Source organism: Aulonocara sp. 'chitande type north' Nkhata Bay, linkage group LG6, assembly GCF_057382095.1.
Source record: "Aulonocara sp. 'chitande type north' Nkhata Bay isolate Kocher_YH1m ecotype deep benthic linkage group LG6, A_spYH_male_GT1.1, whole genome shotgun sequence".
NCBI lineage: Eukaryota > Metazoa > Chordata > Actinopteri > Cichliformes > Cichlidae > Aulonocara > Aulonocara sp. 'chitande type north' Nkhata Bay.
In genome coordinates, this window is record NC_141349.1 from 18,552,761 (window position 1) to 18,576,443 (window position 23,683).

Consider the following 23,683-nt stretch of genomic DNA (forward strand, 5'->3'; position numbering starts at 1 on the left):
ATCAGTTCTTCTACCTGTCCAGTTCTTGTCTTTGATTTCTGGTCAGCACTCGGCAAAAACCTTTCTGCCCCCCGAACTGTTCTGTTTAATTTTCCTCTTTTCATGTTTTCTTTACCTTGTGTCCGCTTTCTCCATCTACCACTGTGGGAAAATAGCCTTGGTTTTGAAAGCATCCCCTCACTCATCATTAGTGAGGTGTGTGTGAAAGGGAGAGATCACAAATATTTGTGTGCATGTGCGTTTAGAAAGAGATTTCTGGAGAAAAGCACAGCTTCGTGCTGGAAACCTGGGTCTGAGCCAGATTTTCCACCTGAGCTGAAAAAAAAAAAAGATGATCAACAACAAATGGAAGTTTTGATGTGACGGCCCTTTAAGGGCCAAGGAGTTTAGTCAGCATGCCTGCCTGTGATGGACCGAGGCCCCACGAGTCCCTATTAGCGCGGTGTCCCTGTGGTGCTGACAGCTGGCTGTAGACCACCACCCAGCGTGCGCGTGCACACAGACACGAACGCAGACGATTGCTTTGAATCCAGCGCCCGACTGTACGGGTGAATTCCTGTGTAATGTTTTTATTTTTACACCGCCGCACCATAGTTTTCAAACATAATATTCAGGCACCATTTTTCAAACACTTTAATTCCCTCCCCGCAGCTCCATATTGCTCCAGAACACGCTGTTCTCTTTGCTTTTTACGGATCTTGCTCTCTACTTTCTCTCCATCCTCTTTCGTGCGAGCGTGTTGTCAGAGTGTCGGCATCTGCCCATGCTGGTGGTAATGATACTGTCAGTGCTTCTGGTTAGCTGTCAGACACACCGGATTTACTCAGGTCTGTTCTTGATGTTAAACACTGATGTTCCTCTTCTTTACACACAAGGAGGAAAATAGCTTTCTGTTAGAGCTGCTTAGTACAAACACTCTATAAATGGCTGTAGAGCCTGTCTAAGCAGAGGAAACAGTCTGATAGGTCAATGAAATTACTTTTTTGTTATGACTGTTTTAGAGATGGTCTCTCCTGCCGTTTGCTCAGCTTTTACAAGAATAAATCTAGTGCAACCTAGCAAGTTGCTGTCATTTTCTGTCTTTGTATAGTCTGTTAGTCAGCTGATAGTACAAGTTTTTAAAATTAGTTACTTGTTTGCAAGGATATTCTTTTTATTATTACTGTAAATTCAACATATTTTGGGGGCTTTTAATGAAGCCAAACAAACAAAAAAAACAACAACCTGAACTCAGAGAAATTTGGTGTTTCTTTATTAGACATATATATTTTAAAGTCTATGTAATGACTTATGTTCATCAGATTGGTTGATAAGCATGCAGATCAGTTGCAATCTTAAAAAAAAAAAAGTAAAACATTTACACAGATGCTGTATAGACATGCAGTGCGTGCATATATACACACACTGCATGTACAGTATAGCAGTTTACTTAAGAATCCTTCTCTACCCTGCCGACATGCACAAGGATCTTTTCTTTTTTTTAATAATCTGGTGTTTTCTTACAATAATTCTTCTTTTACATCTGCTCAGTCTTCCTCATTTAAAAGAAAAGTTTAGAACACAAATACAAACTGGACATCAGACTGTAGTCAGCCTGTGAAATCTATGGCGTCTTTGCCTTCTTCTATAAAATGTCTAATATATGATGTATAATATCATTACTGTGCACACTGAAGGGGAAATATTAATCAACAGACATTTGTTTCGGCTGCTTCAGTTTCTCTGTTAAAACTTAAATGTTGTTCTGAGATTCTCTCCTCATTTACTGTAGCGTTGTTTCAAATGCAGACTCTTGCCTTCTTCTGAACTCTTTGCTAGCTTTTTTGTGCTGCTTAGCTGCTGCTTACCACTATCCTCCTCAAGCCTCCTAACGTTCTCTCTGGCCTTCTCTTTCCTCCGTCTCCCTGTGTTTTTGTTTTCCTCCCCGTTTTCACCAACTGCTTCCTTCATCTTTGCGTTTCGCTCTTCGTCCGTCGCGCCACACCTCGGCTATTTCCCCGTCTCTCCCCTTCATCGCGTCGTCTGTCCCGGGGCCCTGAACAGTATCTTCTCCTGCAGACGCCTCTGATGTTTACGGAGCAGATGCAGCAGGATGTTATCATGGTACTGAAGTTCCCATCCAACTCTCCTGTGACACACGTAGCGGCCAACACCCAGGCAGGTCTGACGTCACCTGCCATCATCACTGTCACCGCCAACCGCCTCTTTGCGGTCAACAAGTGGCAGGGCCTGACAGGTGAGAGACTTGAAGCAACGAACATGTGCATTGAAACGAATGAGCTGAAGCGATGACTAAAAATAAAATCTCAGGCAGACAGAAACGATCCTTGTTATTGAACTGAGTTTGCTTTCACATAATTATTTTCATGCTGCTTCTGTTCATTTCTCCTCCATACGTTAGCTTCTAATTTATCAGAAGATCAACCTGCCTCGTCTCTGTAGGATGGACGTTGATTTGGGAGACAGTTGACTGTGTCTACTAGATAGCAGTATCAAATGTGACACATGTAGCAGCCAGCATTAGGTCCCACGTCCACCTCCATACATCAGCCGCTTACTACACAAAACCTTATTTACTCAACGTCCATCCTGCCCTAGAAGAAATATTAAATTTGATATCTAAGTTTACGAGGATGAACACTGATCAGATTTCACTGGAATTAGACATCATCCATGCATACCACAGGCTGGCCATATTGGGCAATTTTTCCTGCTTGGAAATAGTGGATTAATTGTAGGGACCCACTGGAGTCTGTTTAATAAATGATGTGCAGAGCAAAGTTGCCAAAACTGCTTTTAAAATCTCAGAATAAACGCATGAAATAAAATGACAAATTATGAGTGTGTTGAAAGCAGTGCACACTTTCGTATCACATTTCATTTTTTACTTTTATTTTTTAATTTCAGAGCCGATGTGACACAAGTGTACAATACTCATACTGATAATTACATGTGAATCTTAAAAAAAAATCAAAATCAGGTTATTGGTGAATAAATTAGCTAAACTATTACAATTAATTAATGGATAGAGTGAACCTGAAAAAGTTTAACTAAATGTAAAGGATAAACTGCCCAAAAAATACACAGGTTAAAAGTAAATGAATGATTATATCAGCTAAACATAATTGAAATCACTAAAACAATACATAAAAAGCTCTATCGTGAGAGATTACTTGCTAAACTTGTGGTAAAAGGGTAAAATTGTTACCTCACTCTACAATCTAAGTTTTCTAAACATAATGGGTATATGCATGACGACTTAATCCAGTTTAAAATGAGTTAATTAGACTAAATATCACTTGCTGTGAATATGTTATAGTTGACTTTGTCAGGATAATTAATTAGTTTTGTAATACTTTGTGCTCCGAATGGCCTCGATAGCTTTTTGACAGCACTGATGTCTAATTTGTGGAGCGACTCTTGAGCCTCTGACTTTATGGTTATAGTTTTCAGCGTGTTATAATGACCTCAAACCCAGCACCTACTCCGCAAGGCCAGACAATTGCAATATTAATCCACTCTGTCTTCTTCTTCTGTCAGGTCATCAGGGCTCAACGGTGCAGGACCAGCAGTACCAACTTCCTGTGGAAATTGACCCTCTAATAGGTACGCTGTCCTTTACGACCGGTAGAGAATCCACACACGGGAGTTGGCTTCGTGTGGGCATGAAATGGGGTTTTGTGTGGATTTGTGCCTAAATCGCGCTGCTTGGTGACTCATGGCAGTCTGTTGGGCTGTGTCCCTGGACAGTAGATTAGAGTTGTTTCTCAGCCTCTGCCCTAGTTCACTCGTGATGATATAGGCCCTGCTCTCACACTAAACCATTTGCATGCAAATTGGAATGCAATGAGCTGTGGCCTAGGCCGGCATTTCATCATCAACTCCCCCTCTTTCTCCCTCTCCATCGTCCCCTTTCCTCCCTCCCTTTCTGCATCCTCTTTGGTTTAATTTGAGCGGAGGGAAAGGACGCGTGTCAATGGAAATGAATATGAATGTGGTAATAATGTGTGATTGAGAATGCACGGCGGACGGCTGTCAGGACAATATGGGCGCCTCTCATCCTTCACGACTTGTTGATGAGCAGGAGAAGAGTGCCGAGCTGCAGTGATGTATGGGATGCGCTGGCAGAGAGCAGGGAGAGACGAGCCACCTCTATCTGCTCCCAGCTCTGTTACTTTCCTGCAGCCTCCTGCAATCTCATACACATCTGCGAGGGGGGCTGTTTTTTCTCTCTGGGTGTTGTGGTCTCTCTGAGTCTCATCAGACCATATTCACACTCTTTTTTTTTTTTTTTTTTTTCCCCTTCCAAAGACTACTGAAAATAACCAGGGTTGAACCCCAGATATTCATCTTTATCTGCACGCACTGTGCTGTATTTCTCTGCTTCAATGCTCCCTCTGTAGAGGCAGAATAAAAGAAATCTTATCTGTGCATCAGTATTTACACATTCAGTGCGTGTTGCTGTTCTGTGCTTCAGCAGATGTGTGATTTGTCACTGAATGCACAGGTTTTGGAGTATATTTATCCTCCAAAGTGTTTACTGTATATCTCATTTCTAACACTAAAGAATAAATAATGTGCTAAATAATGAATTTTGGTGTTGCTGGGAGTGTGCGTGTGTGTTTTAGGGGAGGTAGCTGGGATTTTTCATGTCAGTAATATATTTACACTGTTTGCATTCCAGGAGGAGCCTGAGCTAAACACAGTAAATTGAGGATGAGCGTGGAGCCATCTGTGGCTTTGGGGAATGTTAAAAATCGGTTGAAATATTATTCATAGCAGATATACTGGACTTTCTCAATTTCCACTCTAGACAGTCTTCTCTGACACCTGTTCTCCATTGCTTTTGACCCCATCAAATAAGAAACCCTTCACACCGAACATATTTCTAGAGAAGAAAAAAGACGCCTCTCGTGGAAATGAGAATGTCGGTAAATTTGCTTCTAACCAACTTGGCTTAATTACACAGCCAAGATGAATTTTCTGGGTCTGTTCGTACTTGAGTGGGGTACATATTTTGTGAAGACTGCACGCTCTATATTACTCAGCCTCTTAGACTCTCATAGAAAATGTGAAGTCCCTATAAACTTAACCCCTAGGATGTTTTATGTTTTCCCTCACAAATCTTCTTTGCACCCCAGCGCTGAAACCTTAGTGGAGGTGCGCTGAAGTGTGAGCTCTTTGAAAGTAGTTGATATAAAACAGTAAAGGGTTTCTCGGATCACGCTCCAGGTTTCATACTTCTCTGGACATCTGTGCATTTTCAACATGTAAACATCTTTATTTTGCTCCGTTTATTTTGATCTCCTCTCATCTCCTTCCAGCCAGTAACGTGGGTCTTCACCGTCGGCAGATCACAGATCTGCTAGATCAGAGCATTCAGATCAGCTCGCAGTGTTTTGTTATCACGGCTGAGAACCGCTTCATCCTTCTATGTGGTTTCTGGGACAAGAGCTTCCGGGTCTACTCCACTGACACAGGTATCGTTTCACCACAATAGACCAAATATCCAACTGGCCTAATGTGAATGTATCTAAACTAAAATACCTGTAATCTCTCCAAGACTTTCACACATTTGCTGTTTTTTGACATCAGATCCTCACTGTAATGTTTTTGCTTTAACTAAGCTTCTTGTGTATATATAATTTTGGCAGTATGGAAGCTCACAGCATATTTAGATACAAATTAAGCCATATGAAATTGAAATTTAAAATGAATAACACTCCTTTGGCTTTCCTCTAGCACCATCATCAGGTTGGGCATACTAGTGGTCCGGAAAAGACCAATGAATTCAATACTAGTGGTTTTCCTCAAAACTATTAGGTTATGTAACACAATAGAAATACTACTATTAGTTGTTAGAATTCAAGTATTACCTAATAAATAAAACGGCATGCATGTATTTTGCCACTGACCCAGTGATCTGCTTTCATGTAGTTGTGGCAAGTGTCCTACGTTTGGTTGCTATACATTTAGACTCCTTCTTGCCACAGTGGGGCTCTTTTCATTTCCTTTTTAATTCTTTTGCACAAGTTCAAACTTTGTGTGTCGTCAGCAGTGTCAAAGCCTTTTTTACCACTAAAATGCATTATACAGCACAAAAATGGCTTTTTTTTTTAGGTTTCTTTGATTCAGTGTGATTTTGATTGTTTTTTGTTTTTTGCTTCTGCTTTGCTGGTTAACTTACTGTTTTTCCACCTAAAGCCTGAGTGCTACTTGCATACACACATCCAATACACTCGCTCTCGTGCACACACAAATGCCATCAGGTCAGGGGTCCTAAATGAAACTGTCTGAAGCTTCATCTCTGTACCCCGCTCCTCAATGCTCCCCCCCACACCCTCAGCCTCATTCAGTACTCTACACACATCTATACAACGGGCATGCGATTCAATTTCTACAGGCCAGGCCCTCTGTGTCTTTTGATGGAGGAGGGAGGGAAGGAGGGATGGGAGCACAGAGATAGCTCTATTGTGCGACTGCCACCGGGGTGTGCGACTGGAACGTGAACACAGTTTAATCGCACACGCTCAACAGCTGCCACCGAGGTCCCTAAATCCCCCAGGTTAAAGAACTGAGGGATTTTATCAATTACAAGAATTGATTGGTACACATCCACAAAACCCGTAGCCTCAAACAGTGACACACACACACACACACCGAGTTTAATTTGTCGGTGTGCACACATGCGTGTGAGCATGAGAGTGAGAGTTTAATACGAGGTGCGTGGTAGCCATTATTGCAGCACCCGTCATTACTTATTTTCAGCGTTTATAAAAATGTCAAACATTTTACATCTTTGATGTCTCTGTTCTTCTTTGAAAGTTTCATAATAATCCTCGTCGTTTTCAGCAAGATACAACTTAATTATCCCGCGGGTAGCGATTCTGACACCCAGACAGAAATGTCATGTGCTGCAAACTACCCACTGTTTGACTGCAGAGGTCACACTATGAGGAGCGTAATGAGTATTAGACAGCTAGACAGTGGGGCTGTGGTCTGGGAATCTGACAGCAATTAGCCTCTTTATATATACACACAGAGCACCCTGGATGTGCACAGGCGCACACACAAAGCTGAAGCAAATATTTATTCTTGTCTGGGAATTAGTAGAAGTCTGATCTTGTGTGGATCAACTAACTGAGCAGACAGATGATCAACAAACGCATGGTGGGAAGTTCAAAAGGACTACTGCAATGCAAAAAAACCCTATCTCCCTTATTGTTGAGATGTTTTAATCTATTTTTAAGTAGTTCATTCCTTTGATGTTTACAGAAGAATGAATTTTGATTTACTAAGAACATCCCTGAAAATTTGTGCGCTTTTTGCAGGCAAACTGACCCAGATAGTGTTTGGACATCGGGATGTGGTGACGTGTCTGGCACGCTCAGAGTCGTACATCGGAGGCGACTGCTACGTCCTGTCGGGCTCGCGAGATGCCACCCTGCTGCTGTGGTACTGGAACGGAAAGCATAGCAGCATTGGAGAGAGCCCAGGCAGTAAGTGCACCTTCTGAGAGCGTGCACACACACACACGCACACAGCTCTTCACCGAGCTCTCTCTCTCGCAGACAGATGTGACTGTGTGATTTACGGCCTCCCTCTGTAAAGTAACAACTAGTTTCGTCTGACCAAGCTAGGCCTCCTGCATACAGATTGGATTTCGCAGCCCTGTCGCACCAGGAACAGCTTTCGGTAATGTGTCTGAGATTGCGTGCGTGCGTGTGTATTTCTGTGAAGCCAGATATGGTGTGTAGTGTGTGTGAGAATCTGTCTTTAATGTGAGTGAAAGTGAGGGCCACTTAGAGACGTTAAATGTGATGTTGGGGGTCGTCGGGCAGCGCATGAAAGTTCACCACCATTCGAGGGCCACGGGGTCACGTTAGTCGATAAAAGTGAAAAATGTCATGGGCCTCCCTTACGTTACCATAACATATGGCATTAGCCATGATCAAAGCACGGCGCACACATTGCTCGGTCCTTAGCCCCCTCGGTGCTAATTTGGTCAGCTTAGATTGGCGGACATGTTGATAAGTGATCCATTACAAGTGGGATGAAATTTATGACAAATTGCGATTTGGTTAATAAGCCATATTGGTTTATGATCGTGCAGATGATGGTCATCTAACACATCCATACACGGGATTTTAGAGCAGAAATACACAAGATTTTTTTTTAAACATATTTAGTAGATAACCAGTGGTTTAAAATACTGCTTTAGCTGCACATTTTCTACAAATAACAAATATATGAATATGTTTCCATGCATGTGCTGTACATGTCCTTGCAAGTGCTTGTGTGTCAGTCTAAACTCCTGGTTACCAAGCTGAAGCTAGAGGAACAGACAAAGCAGTCGTCATCTCATCCCATCACCACCACAATGTGATGCTCCATTGCCCCAGACCGCAGAAAGCTCTCCCAGACATGAACTTCTGCTGCACACACACGCACGCATACACACATACATGTACTAACAAAATGCATACAGACAGCAGACCTTTCTTTATTCCTCTCCCACAGACACACGTTAAAGCTAAAGCCTGCACACACACACACACACATTCCTTTGCATGCATAATGTTCTGTGGGCATCCCACTCACTTCATAAGCTTGACACAAATACATCTGAATGGCTGATATGCACATGCACACAATGACCTATCCCCACTTTGTTCCTGCTGCAGCCACATGTTGTGCACAGCAAAGATTTTACAGACGCTATCGCCATCTGCTGGGCACCTAACAGGAATCATCTGAGTGTGGTATTTACTCAGTAACTACAGTATTTCTGTTTTTTCCTCTTGTTTTGAACGCACCATATGAGAGAATAAATGTACGTAGGTTCACTTCTGCCACTCCTAAGGCCCAAAAATTAATTTCTTTTTAAACACTGAACACAAAGAAACAAAGAAGCTGCCAGTGTAATAATTACATCATAAATTATTTTTAATTAGACTTCATGAACTGGCATTTTATCCACCTCATTTTAAACAAACATATGAAAAGAGATATTAAATCTTATTGAAGTGAGGGATCATGAGACTGTGATCACCGCGGTAGATAGCTTTTGCTCCTCCAAGTATTGAGGTGCATAATCTGAGGGGACGACAAGCTAAGGGGGTGCGTCCACCCTTAAAACCTCTACAGTGCCATGATTGATATAGAAGGAGGAAGAATACTCATCCCTTTATTCCATCTTTCCGAGGAATCTAATGAGACAAACACAGACTGCTTGAAGACGCATAACATTTCAACATTTCATATTCTGGGCGTGAACTGTTACTCCGTAAGAGATGCTATAGAGCCAATAAATGCAAAACCAGCTGTCCCTACTTCTAAAAAACTCTTAGCTGTTGATCACGTGGCTCATGTGTAAATCCGACTAGCATCCAAATGCAGTGTGGTTTAATTTGGTTTATATATTTGTATTATGTAATTTGTGCCAAATCTGGCTTTCACCTTTTCATTTTAAGTGCTTTAAATACTTCCCCAGTTATTTTTCCTGGTCTACATTCATTTATACACACAACACACTAACTTAATCAATCAAACACAGTGTCGGCATGCAGCTGAACTTTCTTTACTAATGGGTTTAGTTTTCTGCTTTTATAATTGGTCTTTATTTTATTTCATTGTGAATCAAATGAATAAATACAATAAAATAAAACCAAGTTATACAAAAATTAAAATATAGTTCATGACAATACAAAACCAAGTTAAAATAAGGAACAAAATAGAATAAAATGGAGTCAAAAACAGTTATTATCTCAACAGAAACAGAGTTGTTTATTTTAATTTATTTGTAATCTCTTAATAGTTTGACTATAGGGTTGTTACTCAGGGGCACAATCAAGAAGTTCAGATTTGGTATTACAATACAAGCACTTGGCCCACAGCATATGTAGATGTCTCAAACACACACACTGACACATTTGGCCTGTGTTTTTTTTATTTACTTGTATTTTTGTCAGTTTTTAAAGTGAAAAGTTTCATTTCAGTTACTTTTACATTTCAGTTTGTGTTTTTGTGTCAGTTTGCTAAAATGTTTTTTCCTAATTTTCGTTTTTAGCTTAGAAAACAATTTAATTATTTTTGTCAAATATGAAGACAAATCTTCTGGGATAACAAAGAATATTTTGTCTTAAGCTACAGCCTCCAAAGTGACCTTGTAGTTGGATCAAAATATCATTTTAACATTAACTCCTATATTCATTCAGTTTTAGTTGTAGTTGTTTCCAATTAATTTCTTACAGTGTGAAACAACTTTTCAAAGGAAAGGTCTTAAATGACATTGCATTTGATAACTAAAAGTAAAAGTGAATAATAGGCATGTTCAGTATAATTTACTACATGGGTATGTTGTCTTACACTTTTCTGTGTTGCTAAATTGATACTCGATTGCTTTGGCGCGCACAGTTTTGGAAAAGTTTTATTAGGAATTCAAGCGTGTGTGAGTGTCCTTGTCTTTTTGAGCTGAGGTTGCGGAAGACCACCTCTCGATATTTAAAAATGCAGTCCAAAGATGCAACTGTGCGTATGAGCGTATTTATGCCAATGCGTGTGCTTACAGACAGAAGACAGATGGAGAAGTAACAGCCGATTTTGTTTTGTCGCTCACCCTGACAGCTCAAACCAAAACAAAATCACACAAACTTCATAACGCACTCTTTTTTTCCTTCTGGCTCTCATTCTCTCTGTCAAATGCAGAAACATCTGGATCGAGTGAAGGCAGCGAGGGGGAGAAGGTTTTAAACATAAGAGGAGGCCCTTGGTGACAAGTGCTTGAAAGGGAGAGTGAATGAGGGGAGAAGCAGGCTTAAAGACTGTGCAACAAGTCCCAGCGCATCCGTATAAAATAACATGTAAAACACCCTCCAGGATGATGAAATTAGCAATTTTATTTTTGGTTATTTTTGAAAGCCCGCCTCTTTTTTAAAAAAGAAATTTTTTAATAGTTTGGAGTGAAAATTTTTGTAGCTTCAGCTGTGACTGCAGTTAGAAGACTAAACCAATCAAGGAGAATTTAAATTTTTTCTTTACCTCCTTCTAGTGGCCATAAAGCAGTACTGCATATGGTAATACCAGGATTGTCTTCGCTTTGTTTGTGTTTTGCCAGCAGACTTTACCACACCGAGGGCCATCCTTACAGGCCACGACTGCGAGGTGACTTGTGCAAGTGTGTGTGCTGAGTTGGGTCTCGTCATCAGCGGCTGCAAAGGTGAGACTGTTTGTCCCTGTAAAAATGTAAGGCTACAACTGACGGAAAAGAGAAGATATAAGTATTTCTACTATAGGTGTACAGCTGCACCGAAGATTAAAAGAATAAGCTAAAAACAAACTTTAAAAAGTCATTTATGCTTAAATCAAGCTACGGATTAATTTGTTCTAACCTCTCGTCTCATCTGTGTATAGAGGGTCCTTGTCTGATCCATTCCATGAATGGGGACCTGCTGCGGACCCTGGAGGGACCAGAGCGCTGCCTCCGGCCTCGCCTCATCCAGTCCTCCGCCGAGGGACACTGCGTTATCTATTATGACAAGGGACAGTTTTGCCTCTTCAGTGTCAACGGCAAACTGCTGAGGCACATGGAAGTGGAAGACGGCGTCAAGGTGAGGACACGATCACACACATGCGCCTGCACGTGTGCGTCTGCACTGCATCAGTATAGAAAGTCCTCTCCCTGATTAAAAGCTCAGTCTTGGTTTTAGATGCGAGCGAGGTAAAGGTCGCTGTGCCTCGGGACAAACTTACAGCCTCACATCTGTTCTTTCCTTTTCACCCGCATTACACCAGAGGAAAGGCCTCTTTTGATCCGGAGCTCTGTTGTCAGGTCAAATTGCGTTGGCGACGCTGGCGGAAAACATTCCAGAGGAGTGGTCAGCTCTGGACACCAACACCATTAACTACCCTGCAGCGCGGGACGACACATTCCCCATTTCCCACATTTCCTCCCTCGTGGCTCGGGTGACATAAGATAGCGACTACTGCCTTTGGTTTCCCGACCCGATGTGTCCGGTTTGGCCTGGGAAATGTAAGCTAGCTCTGACAGGCAGCCGCGTGCCTGTTTCCTATTAAGAAAGCTCTTGTGCCCAGGCTCCTAACCTGCCAACCAGCCCCGCTCCCACACAAAGCCACAAATATACTCAAATACTGACGGAGTGCATTACAATCCCTGTGAAACTAATGCTGGATCTTTGTGTCTTTAAGAGAAACTAACAGCGTCCTTCAGACAGTTTTTGAGCTTCAGTTTTTTGGTTTCTTTCTGAAGATGAAACTTGGGAACAGTTCAAGCTACTGGCGTTCTTGTCGGCTCTCCTCTGCTGCTGTAAATTCCAGTCGTGTCAGATGGCATTAGGAGAATCCTAATATCTTGGAGTGAGGCTGTAAGAGTCTCAACTCCCTCCCTTCCGCCTGCCTCACCCTCTCTGCTTCACCCTCCTGGTCTGAGACTCCAACAGTATTTTGTACACTCTGGTACATACCAGAATCAATCTTCTCAGCCCTTGGAGCGTCTGCACAGTAGGGCTCCAGTATAAATAAGTGTTTGTCCTGGCCTGCAGTACACACTCAGAAACGGAGAGGAAGACTGTGAGAGAGAGTGTATGCACTGTGAATTTATAGGGGTCTGGAGTCAGAGGTTAGATGACAGGCTAACAGTCGGCATCCTAGTCTAATAGCAGAATCGGGTGACAGGAGCCATACTGAATGGATTACATTCTTTTAAGTACTAGTATAACTCAGGCAGTGTAACCATTCCAGCAGTTCTTTCGCTGCCTGCGTCCGTGTAACAGGAGGATTAACGGCACCATAAATTAAACTTTTTACCTTCTCCAGCCCCAGAATCCACCCACTGTTCCTTGAAAGAAGTAGGAAATATGGGCATTAAAAGTGCATGTGTTTCTGCTGGAGTCATTTTTTAGTCATCCGAGCCCGGGTAGCCATCTTAGCCCCCACAGAGCCATCGGCCATCTTGTTTGGCCGCCCAGTGGCAAAGGACTGATTTATAATGTCTGTCTGCAGCCTCCTACCTGGCCAGGCTGACATGTCTGCCAGCTCCCCTGCCTCCTGCTGGGCTCCAGTAAGGTCATGGACTCCATTAGTAGATACACAAGTCCATTAATACAGCATAAGAACTGATAAATAGTTTTACTTTTACTGCTGCTCTGTTGAACGTTATTATGTTGCTTGTGGTCACAAACTTTTAGGCAACTTGGCTAAACTGCGCCGAGCACTTTGCTCTCTTTCATCTCATTGTACCTGTTATTGTGTTGGTGGTGGTTTGGTTGATGGCTCAGACTGAAATGAGCGCTCGTCTTTATCGCCGCTGTCAGATTAACTCCGAATGTTGACACACAAGACAATTGCTGTGGACACAAAGCAGACCCACAGCACACAAATCAACCCGGAGCTGCGCTCGCTCGTGCGCCACGATGACGATGATCTAACGTGACAATTAGTTTGGATTGATTCTCAAGGCCAGCTGAGAATCCAGGGCATCACTGCGCAACGCTTTGTGTAGCTGTGTGTGGGAGCGCCTTCACATCCAAGTTTGTGCCTGAATGAGAAATAAGCTTTTTCTCCCCCCCCTCTCTTTACATACAAAACATTTTTGCTTAATTAGGCTGCAGGTCTTGAAGGGTTATTTATGTTTTCCTTACCGAATCAAGTTCCTGAAAATGACTTGTTCCAACTTCAAGTTTAGGTTTCAGTTTTCCGTTTAATGCGAGCCCAATTCAACACACATGCGGCTGCTGATTGAAGCGTCTCCCGCTGAATCGCCGCAAAGCATGTCACAAAAACCGCAGAGGACAAAAAGCTCTAAATTAGTGTCATTTGCTGCTTTTAGAACTTAACATTCTGCCTCGTCATTTCATCGGCTACGGTTACTTGCTGATTGATGCTCCCGACTCGTTCAGTTTCAGCTTCCACTATGCGCTGCGCTCTTAATAGACTCCAGCACACGACTTGATTTGTGTACATGTGAATCCCGCGGGACCCGTTCGGCCGCTACAGTTTGCAGGAAAAGCAGATGAGACGAGTAAATCTCCGGGCCTCGCTGTGGGGAGCCATCTTTGTTGCGGGTCGGGGTCTGTGTGCAGAAAAACCCCTCAGGATGGCGGCGCTGACCTGAGATTTTTTTTTTGTCGGATCGCTCGACCTCGCGGTACGAGCTTTGCTTTGACGGTAGAGACAAACTGCCCCCAGATCAGCGGCTTATTCAGAGGCAATTTATGCACACGCTACCAAGTTGAAAACCTTTGAGTTTGACCTTTGTGGGACACTTAACAGATGACGCTGGTAAATAATTGATTTTGCATGATGGAAGCGAAGAGTTAAGAAGGAAGTTCTCTGATCATCTTTCACAGGCTGTGCTCCTCAGCCGTGATGGCCAATACCTGCTGACAGGCGGTGATGGAGGTGTAGTATCTGTTTGGCAGGTCCACAACCTCAAACAGCTGTTCACCTATCCGGGCTGTGACGCAGGAATCCGCTCCATGGCCATGTCACATGACCAAAGGTAACGCGCTCAAACAAAAGATCATGCATATGTACAACAGTGGCTATATTTATTTGAAGTTTGCTCACTTGGACAATAACGAACAGTCTCTAGTTTTAATGGAGAGAGACAGAATACTAACCAAAACTTTAGAAAAGACACATCGCATAAGAGTTATAAATTGATTTGCATGTCATTGAGTAAAATAACTATTTGATCTCCAAGCAAAACATGACTCAGTACTTAGTGGAGAACCTCTTGGTGGCAATCGCAGCAGTCGGATGTTTCTTGTGGTTGGTCACACGTCTCTTGGGGGTTTCTTTGTTGTTGCTTAGCAGCTCAAAGTTTCAAATCCTTCCAGAGATTTTCTAAAGGACTGAAGTCTGAAAATCAGCTGACTACTCCATGACCCTGATGTGTTTCTTCTTTAGCCACTCCTTGGTTGTCTTAGCGATATGTTTAGCATTGTCATGCTGGACGACCCATTCACAACCCATCATGAAGTGTTCTGGCTGAGGGAAGGAGATTAAAACATTTTATGGTACATGGCCCCATCCAGTCGTCCCTTAGTACAGTGAAGTAGTTGTTAAGCCCCAAAGCATTATGGGTCCACCTCTGTGCTGAACTGTGAGGATGGTGTTCTTTGGGCTGTACTCCACATGAGTTTTCATATTTCTTCTGTTTTCAAGTAGTTGTCCCCTACTCACCAAGCGTCTTGTAGCCCACGTAGCCTTGTGCAGGTCTACAATCTTGCCCCTGACGTCCTTTGACAGCTCTTTGGTCTCACCCACAGTGGTGGAGAGGTTTTAATGGAAGAAATTGATTCTGTGGACAGGTGTGCTTCATACACATAACTAGTTAAAGTCAGGAGTATGTGTAATTGATGGCTTGATTGTAATTTGTAGGAACCAGAGTTCTGGTTAGTTTGTAGAGGATCAAATACTTATTTCACTCAATATGATGTATAACTTTTGTGTAACGTCTCTTTCTAGATTTTTGGTTGATTTTCTGTTCCTCTCCATTAACATTAAAAAAGTTAGAAAGTGTGTTTTTGGAAGTGAGCAAACTTACAAAATTAAAATTTCCTCCACTTCAAGAGAGCAGGCAAACCATTAAGCTCACCTTCACGGCCTCATGATGTTCCCCCCTAACATTCCTCAGGTGCATCATAACCGGCATGGCGTCGGGAAGCATCGTCCTCTTCTACAACGACTTCAACAGGTGGCATCACGAGTACCAGACCAGATACTGAGGGTGAAATCAGCAGCGACTTGACTGACAAGAGTTGAGGGGAGGGCGGGGGAAATCCAAACTGTTGCAAGTGTGAACTCTTATCAAAAGCACTATTCTGTCTATATCCTGATATCCTGAATGTAACGAAAGAAGGAAAAAACCCAACATGTCCTGTTATTGCAAAAGAATCAAACTATTTTTAAAAAGGGCATTGCTATATTTTGTAGATCAGATAGAAAATTTTCATACCAGTCTTAGGGTGGGGGTTACGTTACTTTACGGTTAAAAACAAATCTATTTTTAGCTGTAAGAGTCTATTTTCTTCTCAAAATAAGAAACGAGGGATTTGTGGGAAGTTGGTGAGAATCATTTCTCTGTGACGTAAAAATCCAAATATTTGTGTACTTTAGGGTGAATGATTTTTTTTCTGTAGGCGTGTATGTGGTGAATAAATATGAAGCTGTCATTCATTTTAACATGCTTTTCCTGTTTTGGCAACACAGCACATAGATATAAAGTGTTTGAGTAGATGAAGCACAGGAAGATATTGAAGAGGGAATATACATTTATATAAATAACTATATATAAAATGTTTAAATGTAGTCCTCCATATTTAAAATTTTTACTCCCTCTGTACCTCCGTACTTGCTAAGAGATTACGTTTGTGTGCATGGCTCACTACTCATAAAACATCAGTGCAACCTCTTTGCGTTATTTAATACTTTGAACATCAAAAACATAAAACTTACTCTGTAATGTTAAAATCTGCTTTCAGCTCCTTTTAAGATTTATATCCTTTATGACTGAGTAAGCAGTGAATCTTGTTTTATTTTCCCCCCTGCTAAAATCAAGAGCTGAGGATTCAGCTCATACCACCTCAGCACAGTCCACTTTGAGTCTAGTCTCCAAAGCAGTGAGATGAGCAGTGAAAGCTGGAGCAGCGAGGGGGAGGGACTTACCATTTCCATTTTTTTCCTCTCTTTTCATCACAGAATGATTGATCAATGTGATTCAATACTTAAATGCTAATCACACACATTCTTTTGATCTTTAGACAGTCGTCCTCTTATATCTTTGATTTTCAGGAAGCATTCCTTTCTTTAAAGTTGCATTTCTAAAATGGTTTGAATCTCCAGCAACACGGGAGTTACTTTTATCTTTTTCTTCCAATCAGTTTGGAGTGTTTTTGTGTGATGAGTTCTGACAATAAAATGGAATTTTATAACCTGAATTGTCCTTTGGTGTATCTTTTATAAGGTGTGACTCAGCCCCCCCTAGTGGTAACCCACACATCCAACACAAAAACAAATACTAATTTCAAGTCTTTATTGCTGAACCACTCTAAAATAGTGGGACATTAAAAGCAACCACTCAGCGCCTCATAAAAACCACTGATACATTTGCTCTTCTCATACAGTTTTTGCTTTACAAACTGTTAAAGCATGAAAATCTACTTTGACTACATATACAGTACATAGGAGAAAAATTAGGCCATGTAGCAACTTGAATTTGTGAACAGAAGGTATTCATGCAGTGAAAAAACTGCTAAACCAGCGGAGGATTTGGCTCTGCTGACAACAGCTGTGGAGTTAAGAACGAGGACAAAACAGGTCACTTTATTTGTTTTTACGCTGCAGAGAGTGAGATCTGGTTTTGATGAAGGTAATCTGTAAGCTGTTGGCCTGTGATCGAGTCCAAACTCAATAATCATAACAGGATAATCATTCCTGTGGTTTTACTCTCACTGGACACTTTTTTAGGTACACCTTACTAGTTGGACATTCACACCTGCAGGCACCAATTTAAGAATCATTAACCTAACACCACTAACTGCATGTCTTTGGACTGTGGGAGGAAGCCAGAGGACTGGGAGAGATCCCCCACAGACACAGAAAGGCCCGGGCCCTTTGGAATCAAACTTGGGACCTTCTTGCTGTGAGGCAACAGTGCTAACCACTGCGCCACCTTCAGTTTAGCTTTTATCGTTTGAAAATGTTTCATTTTACTTTAGTTTTGATGAGTTTCAGTGTTAGTTTTATTTTTTTAAATTATTATTGTACAGTATGGAGGGCATATTTTTCTCGTCATTTAAAAAAAAAAATAATTTTTAAGCTGCTGACTCGCATCCAGAGTCTCAAATATGTCCATTAATACCACATCAGGCAAGATGTAATAACATTTTTTTTTTAACCAGACTAACAAATACTAAATCTAAAGATCCCTTCTATATAATTTTGTTTGAATTAATTTTCAAAATTTTAGTTTAGTTAACTATAATAAAACTATAAAGCCCCACACCATTACGCCACCACACGGGGCAGGATGGATCCATGCCATGTTGTTTACATTGGAAAATCAAGACTCAAACCTGACAAAGTGTCAACTGCAGCAGTTTAACAGGTGTACCTAACAAAGTGGCCATTGAGTGTGCATAGCTCATGACATAGTGGTGACCGGAGAGAATATACCAGCAAGTATGTTTTTCCTGTACAGTACCAGTCACGTCTGTATTGAGAGTTTCGGTTAAATAAAAGTTACCGTGCAGTTCGGTTTAACATCTGTTGGATCTTTCTTCTCTTTACATGTGCTCACAGCTGTAGTTCAGCACAATACATACAAATAAAGCGTATGAGTGAAAGTTGCAGTCGGCTACTCAAACAAAGAGACTTTAATGACTCAAATACACGTACGGAGTACATTACTTTCCTTCAGTAGTGCCTGGACATGCAATGACCTTTAGCTAGTTGTTTTTAGATGTCCATCACACGTCTGTCTCCAGTCCATCATGAAGGGTAGAATTATACTTTGTGCTCACAAAAAAAAACCCAAATTAGATTTTATGCTTCTTTTTCCAAACAGTTCCAGTTCCAGGGTGCTGCTGTGAGTAGAAACATTGTAACCAGCACTCTGTTTATAACTAACATTGGCTAATAAATCTAAGGAGTTGAAAAATGATAAAGAGGATAGATGAGCAGAAGAGGAAACTTTTGATCTTAAAACAGCAATTTTCCTAAGACTATTTTTGCAGCATTTCTCACTTTTGGAAGAATTGCAGAACACAATATTTGGGGAACTGCTGCACTAGAGGTCATTTGGATGTTACTGTAGACGTAGCTTCAAAATTGCGTGTGAACAGCCATTTCTTTCAAATTTAACAGATCTGATGATTCCCAATTTTACACTCAAACACATACGTGGAGCTAAAGCTGTTTGAAACACTCTCTGACTCCTTAGCCATGGGCTACTTTGGCAGATACCACCTTTACTTTGTCGACACAATGCATGAAATTGTCAATTGGCCACTATCATCAGGATGACTTTACTACAGGTAGACAGTCTAGCAAATTTGGGACTTCGATATGGTGAAGTGATTGAAAAACGCATACAGAATCACACACAGTAGCCTCTCTAGGAGTTTGCTATGCGTTTGTACTGAATAACCCTTTAAAAAGGGGCCCCGGGGATTCCAAATGGGAAGCTAAAACAAGAAATCTGACTAAGCAGTGTATGAATTCAAAAGACAAACCACTCAGAAGAACGATATTCAGTTCATTCCCTTTCAACATCCTCAATTAATAAATAAAAACATATATACAATCAACAGAGTACAGAAAATGCCTCATATCCTTTGTCTAATAAAATGAGCGGGAAAAGAATATGAGGGGAAAAGGCATGGTCACAGCGGTCACTGGCTCAGTTTACATCTACCAGGAAATGCTAATTGAGATGTTTCATCCTATGGTTTCTGTTTCTGTTTGTGGGGATAAGAGTGTTTAGAGCTTCTCCATAAGTTCTTCGGCTGTTAAAGAAGGAGGGCAAAAAGGAGAGGGCGGGGTGGTGGATCTCAGAGGTGTGGAAGGAGGAGAGGGAAACAGGGTTGGATGGATAGGTGAGGGGGAGGAAGGCTCACATTTTGTTGGGGATGAGAGAGGGAATAACACAACGGGCTGGATCGGGGAGACAGTGGGTGAGGAAGGCTGAGATGCTGCTTGTTTGGTAGGACAAGCAGAGGGAGCATTTGTGGTCAGCTCGATCAGAGATGCCGGGGAAGGACGGGAGATGGGTGCAGAGGGAGCTATGCATGTGAGAACAGCAGGAGGACACGAGGGTGAGGTAGACTCTAAAGACGAACAGGGGGCAGCAGTTGGGGAGGTTTCTATTTGTGGTGGAGAAGAAATGAGCAAAGAGTTGATGGGACAAGTTTCAACAGAGGGTGAAGGAGAAAACTGAAGTGAACTTAAAAGATTAGAGGTGGGCAGGTCAAGCTTAGCAGCTAATGTGTGGCTGTCATTCGGAGAATCGGAGTGGGGAGGTGCAGATTTGGACGTAGTATCAGGCCTAGCGGTTTCTGTTGAAGCCAGCTCGTTAGATTCGGGTACTTTGGCAAATGGTGACGCCGACTGGTCCGGAAGAGCAGATGGGATTTCAGTGCCATGCAACAGGGGCGAACATGGCACCGCTTGTGGCCCTGGACAACAACGGGCCGTGAGCTGAAGGGTCTCCTTATCTAGCGCTGTGTTCTGGAGGAACAAAACAAACCATCAGCTTGATGCGCGTGCATCCAGCAACATCAGTCAGAACAGAAAGAGATACTGCGGGTTGATCTCAGGAAATCATATTCATTTAGCATAAATAATCCTTCTGTGTTTGTTTTTCTTTTTTTCAGAACTACTGACCCAGCTTTTAGTGAGTAAACAAAATGAATGAATAAAGAAGCTAATGGAAATAAATGGACACAAAAAAACTGAAAGATGTTCACCAAAAGAAAGTACGCTTTGCACAGAAGACTGACCCAAACGGGAAGAAAACCACATCAAAGTGCTACTCTATGTACAGACGAAGGGCAAATGAGAAAGGGAACTTTTACTTTGTACGGATGCCTAATGGTTCACTTTTACATAAATCAACCAAAATAACACATACTTGAGAATACTTTGAAGACAAAAACTAGTAAATGTAACGTTCCTCACTTGCCCTTTTGCTGAATCTCAGCAGCAGAACAGATGAGGCGTAGCATCGTGTTAGTACATACCATTGCCTTGGAGCTAAATCAGAGGGACGAAAAGCAGGAAGGTGGCGGGGGAGGTGGGGAAGAAGCAAAAAAGGGACAGAGACTAGTCTTACTCACAGCTTCACAAAGAAAAGTCAACACAACAAGCATGACAGCCGGTGGACAGTTGTTCCAGCTCAGTGCTGCTGCGCCGTTTCAAGTCAAACTACTCCCAACCAAAAGGCTCCTTCAGAGGACTGACGTGGAACAAACTGTGAAACCTTCTGTAAAAGGGTTAGTGTCAGCGAGTGCTGCATAACAATCAGAGGACTGAGTGGATTAAATGTGGATTTAGTTTTAAAAGAAAAGCCTGTAATCACTCCAGACTTTTTTTTTTAAATTATTATCACTGTTGGTGGGTGAGAGATCACTGACTCCCATACCTCACATACCTCAGAGTGAAATGTGGAAGTTAAAGAACTGAGCACAGTTTTCTGAGCAGGAAGTTATAATAGATAAATTATGACAGAAGAGTTAATAATTGATGATTATTAAATAGCTTGATTTTTAGTGAATAATCTGGACAAACAAGTGAAACTGTACAAAATAGAAAACAAAATCCTTTGGAGAAAATAAACGGTCAATCGTTTGGCCAAAGGCATTGCTGGAAGTTAAGTGTTCGGATTAATAAAAACACTATTAGGCAGTTTAATAAGAGTACATACAGAGACTGTATATAAACGATGGATATAGTTTGCAGGTGAGTTTTGTTATTGTTTGTTTTTTAATGGCGGATACAGTGGATTATTTCAAAAAGATATCTGCTGGCATAAAACGCCCCTTCACATACAACGTGACGATGGCTCCACGCCGCTCTACAACTTTGGCTTAGTGTTGAACTTTGACCGTGGCGTGCTGTGACGTACGTTCCAGATCAAACTAGGAAAAAGACTTGCAGGGAACAGCGCATATTGTATGACCCCAATTCCTCAAAAGTTGGGTTGGTATGTAAAACATAAATTATAATGTAATCTTACAAATCTCATAAGAGAACACAAAAATGTTTAAACTGAGACACTTTGCTCGTTCCGTGAATTTTACTCCAGCAACTAGGGCTGGGCCATATTATACCGTTCACGGTAATACCGGTATAATGTTAGGCAACGATAGGAAAATGACATATCGCGATAGAATGGGAGTAAAACGCGCATGCGCAGTGCCTTTGTTTTCATACGCACATGGCCGATTGTTGAGTGAAACAGATGAACCAGAATTGGTTTGTAAAAATGGTGCAACTTCCGTGATGTGGAACTGGTTTGGTGTTTGTCCGTCAGATACACAACAAAGCACATTTTTTTGCAGAACATGCAAGCGGCCGTTCTAAGATGCTCTTAAATCTGGGAGTAATCTGGGTCCTAAACTCCGTATGCTTCAGGTCAAACGAACACTGCAGCATCACTTAGAGTTAAAAACTGTCTAAATTCTTTAATCTTTAATAAAACGATCAGCATTGCTGCTTTACCAGGTGTAACTATAAAGTTTAACTTCCAGGCATCCATGAAAACAAAAGTTATTACATTTAACGGAGTTAGAAGTTAGCAGGAAGCTAGCGGAAGTTAGCTCGCTAGTTTCGCTAGTTACCTAAGCATGATATTGCACGTTCTGACTGAGAGATTTCTGAAAAAAAAATCAAACGTACAGCTCTGCTATCACTTCCAACATAAATGAAGACAGGAAACTAAACAGCAGTGACGTTTGTAGGGTTACTGAAGTTGGGCTAGCTGGTATATAATGATGTGCTACGTGATCGCTAGCGACACAGCTATGTTAGCATAACATAAACAGTGAAGCTGGAGGACGAACACTAACACTTTTCCACTTATAAAAGTTAACGTGAAGGTTCTTCATGGTTAGAGACAAATGCAATCGCATGGCAGGATGCTGTAAACGGACCAAACTTCAGTCAGGAGAACAACTGAGAAAATCCATCCACAATACGAGGTTAGTCATTAATATACTGCAGCAACATGGGAATAGAGCAGCTGCCAGAGAATTCAACATTAATGAATCAATGGTACAGAAGTGGAGGAAGCAAGAAGAATGAGTTTAATAAAGTTTGATTTATCTGACTGCTTTGTTTCGCTTAATGTGCCTTATAATCCCGTGCACCTTATGGTCCGAAAAATGCGTACTGCACACTGCAGTTTAATGTTGCAAAGCACCTCTTTTTAACTTCAGTGGATATTATACATGGTTATGCTCAGGATATGTCAGCACATTTCTACTGGAAATGCCTTTTGGTTAAACTTTCAGCAAGGAATTTGCATTTGCACTGTTACATTTTTATAAAGCTTTAATGTACATAAAAACCAGCTTCTTGTTTAAGTGAAAATAAATGGAAGGTTGTCTTTTTGCGCTAGTAATGTTGTGGAGTTGTATTTTGTCTCGCATCAATTATATCGTCGGTTATATCGTTATCGCAAATTTTCAAATATATATCGTGATAAATATTTTTGGCCATATCGCCCTGCTCTACCAGCAACGTGTCTGAAAACAGTTGAGATTGTAGTAACAAAATCCTGTAGAAGTAAGTGCTACTAAACAGAAACAGCTAGAGGAGCCTTTTAGAACTAACTAGGTTCATTTGCATGAGGTCAGTAATGTGACTGGGACCAGATGATTATGATATACACAACTGTATAACTAATGACGACTTATTCAAGTGGGCCAAACGTATTCTACACTTGTGTTATTCTAAACATGGATGCTATAATTAGTTACCATGCTATAGCAAAATGTTAATATTCCCTTTTTCTTTTAAACAAATGCATCATTGTCCCTCTCTGCGGCAGCTTTGCTAAAAGAAGTGCTCGTCCATTTAATAAGACATCACTGGGTGTTTTTAAAAAGTTGGATTTGTAGACAACAAAGACATCACAGAACAATCTGGCCCTATTTCTTTA

At 41.5% G+C, this 23,683-nt stretch overlaps 2 protein-coding genes across 10 annotated transcripts in view; one reads left to right on the top strand and one right to left on the bottom strand.

The window, feature by feature from the left end:
- Positions 1-16,966, top strand: part of lrba (LPS-responsive vesicle trafficking, beach and anchor containing) — a 176,200-nt gene extending 159,234 nt beyond the window's left edge. For 3 of the 8 annotated variants that reach the window (XM_086295381.1, XM_086295386.1, XM_086295383.1), the window contains 8 exons: positions 2,044-2,236; positions 3,541-3,606; positions 5,325-5,480; positions 7,332-7,499; positions 11,117-11,218; positions 11,413-11,609; positions 14,367-14,518; positions 15,659-16,966. In XM_086295381.1, the coding sequence (XP_086151507.1) occupies positions 2,044-2,236; positions 3,541-3,606; positions 5,325-5,480; positions 7,332-7,499; positions 11,117-11,218; positions 11,413-11,609; positions 14,367-14,518; positions 15,659-15,749 (1,125 nt within the window). In that variant the 3' untranslated portion in view covers positions 15,750-16,966. The remainder of the gene's footprint in view (positions 1-2,043; positions 2,237-3,540; positions 3,607-5,324; positions 5,481-7,331; positions 7,500-11,116; positions 11,219-11,412; positions 11,610-14,366; positions 14,519-15,658) is intronic. The other 5 variants (XM_086295382.1, XM_086295387.1, XM_086295384.1 and 2 more) reach the window with 3 other exon arrangements.
- Positions 16,967-17,042: 76 nt separating this feature from the next.
- Positions 17,043-23,683, bottom strand: part of dclk2a (doublecortin-like kinase 2a) — a 42,990-nt gene continuing 36,349 nt past the window's right edge. For both annotated transcript variants that reach the window (XM_086295390.1, XM_086295391.1), the window contains one exon: positions 17,043-20,250. In XM_086295390.1, coding sequence (XP_086151516.1) covers positions 19,504-20,250 — 747 coding nt within the window. In that variant the 3' untranslated portion in view covers positions 17,043-19,503. The remainder of the gene's footprint in view (positions 20,251-23,683) is intronic.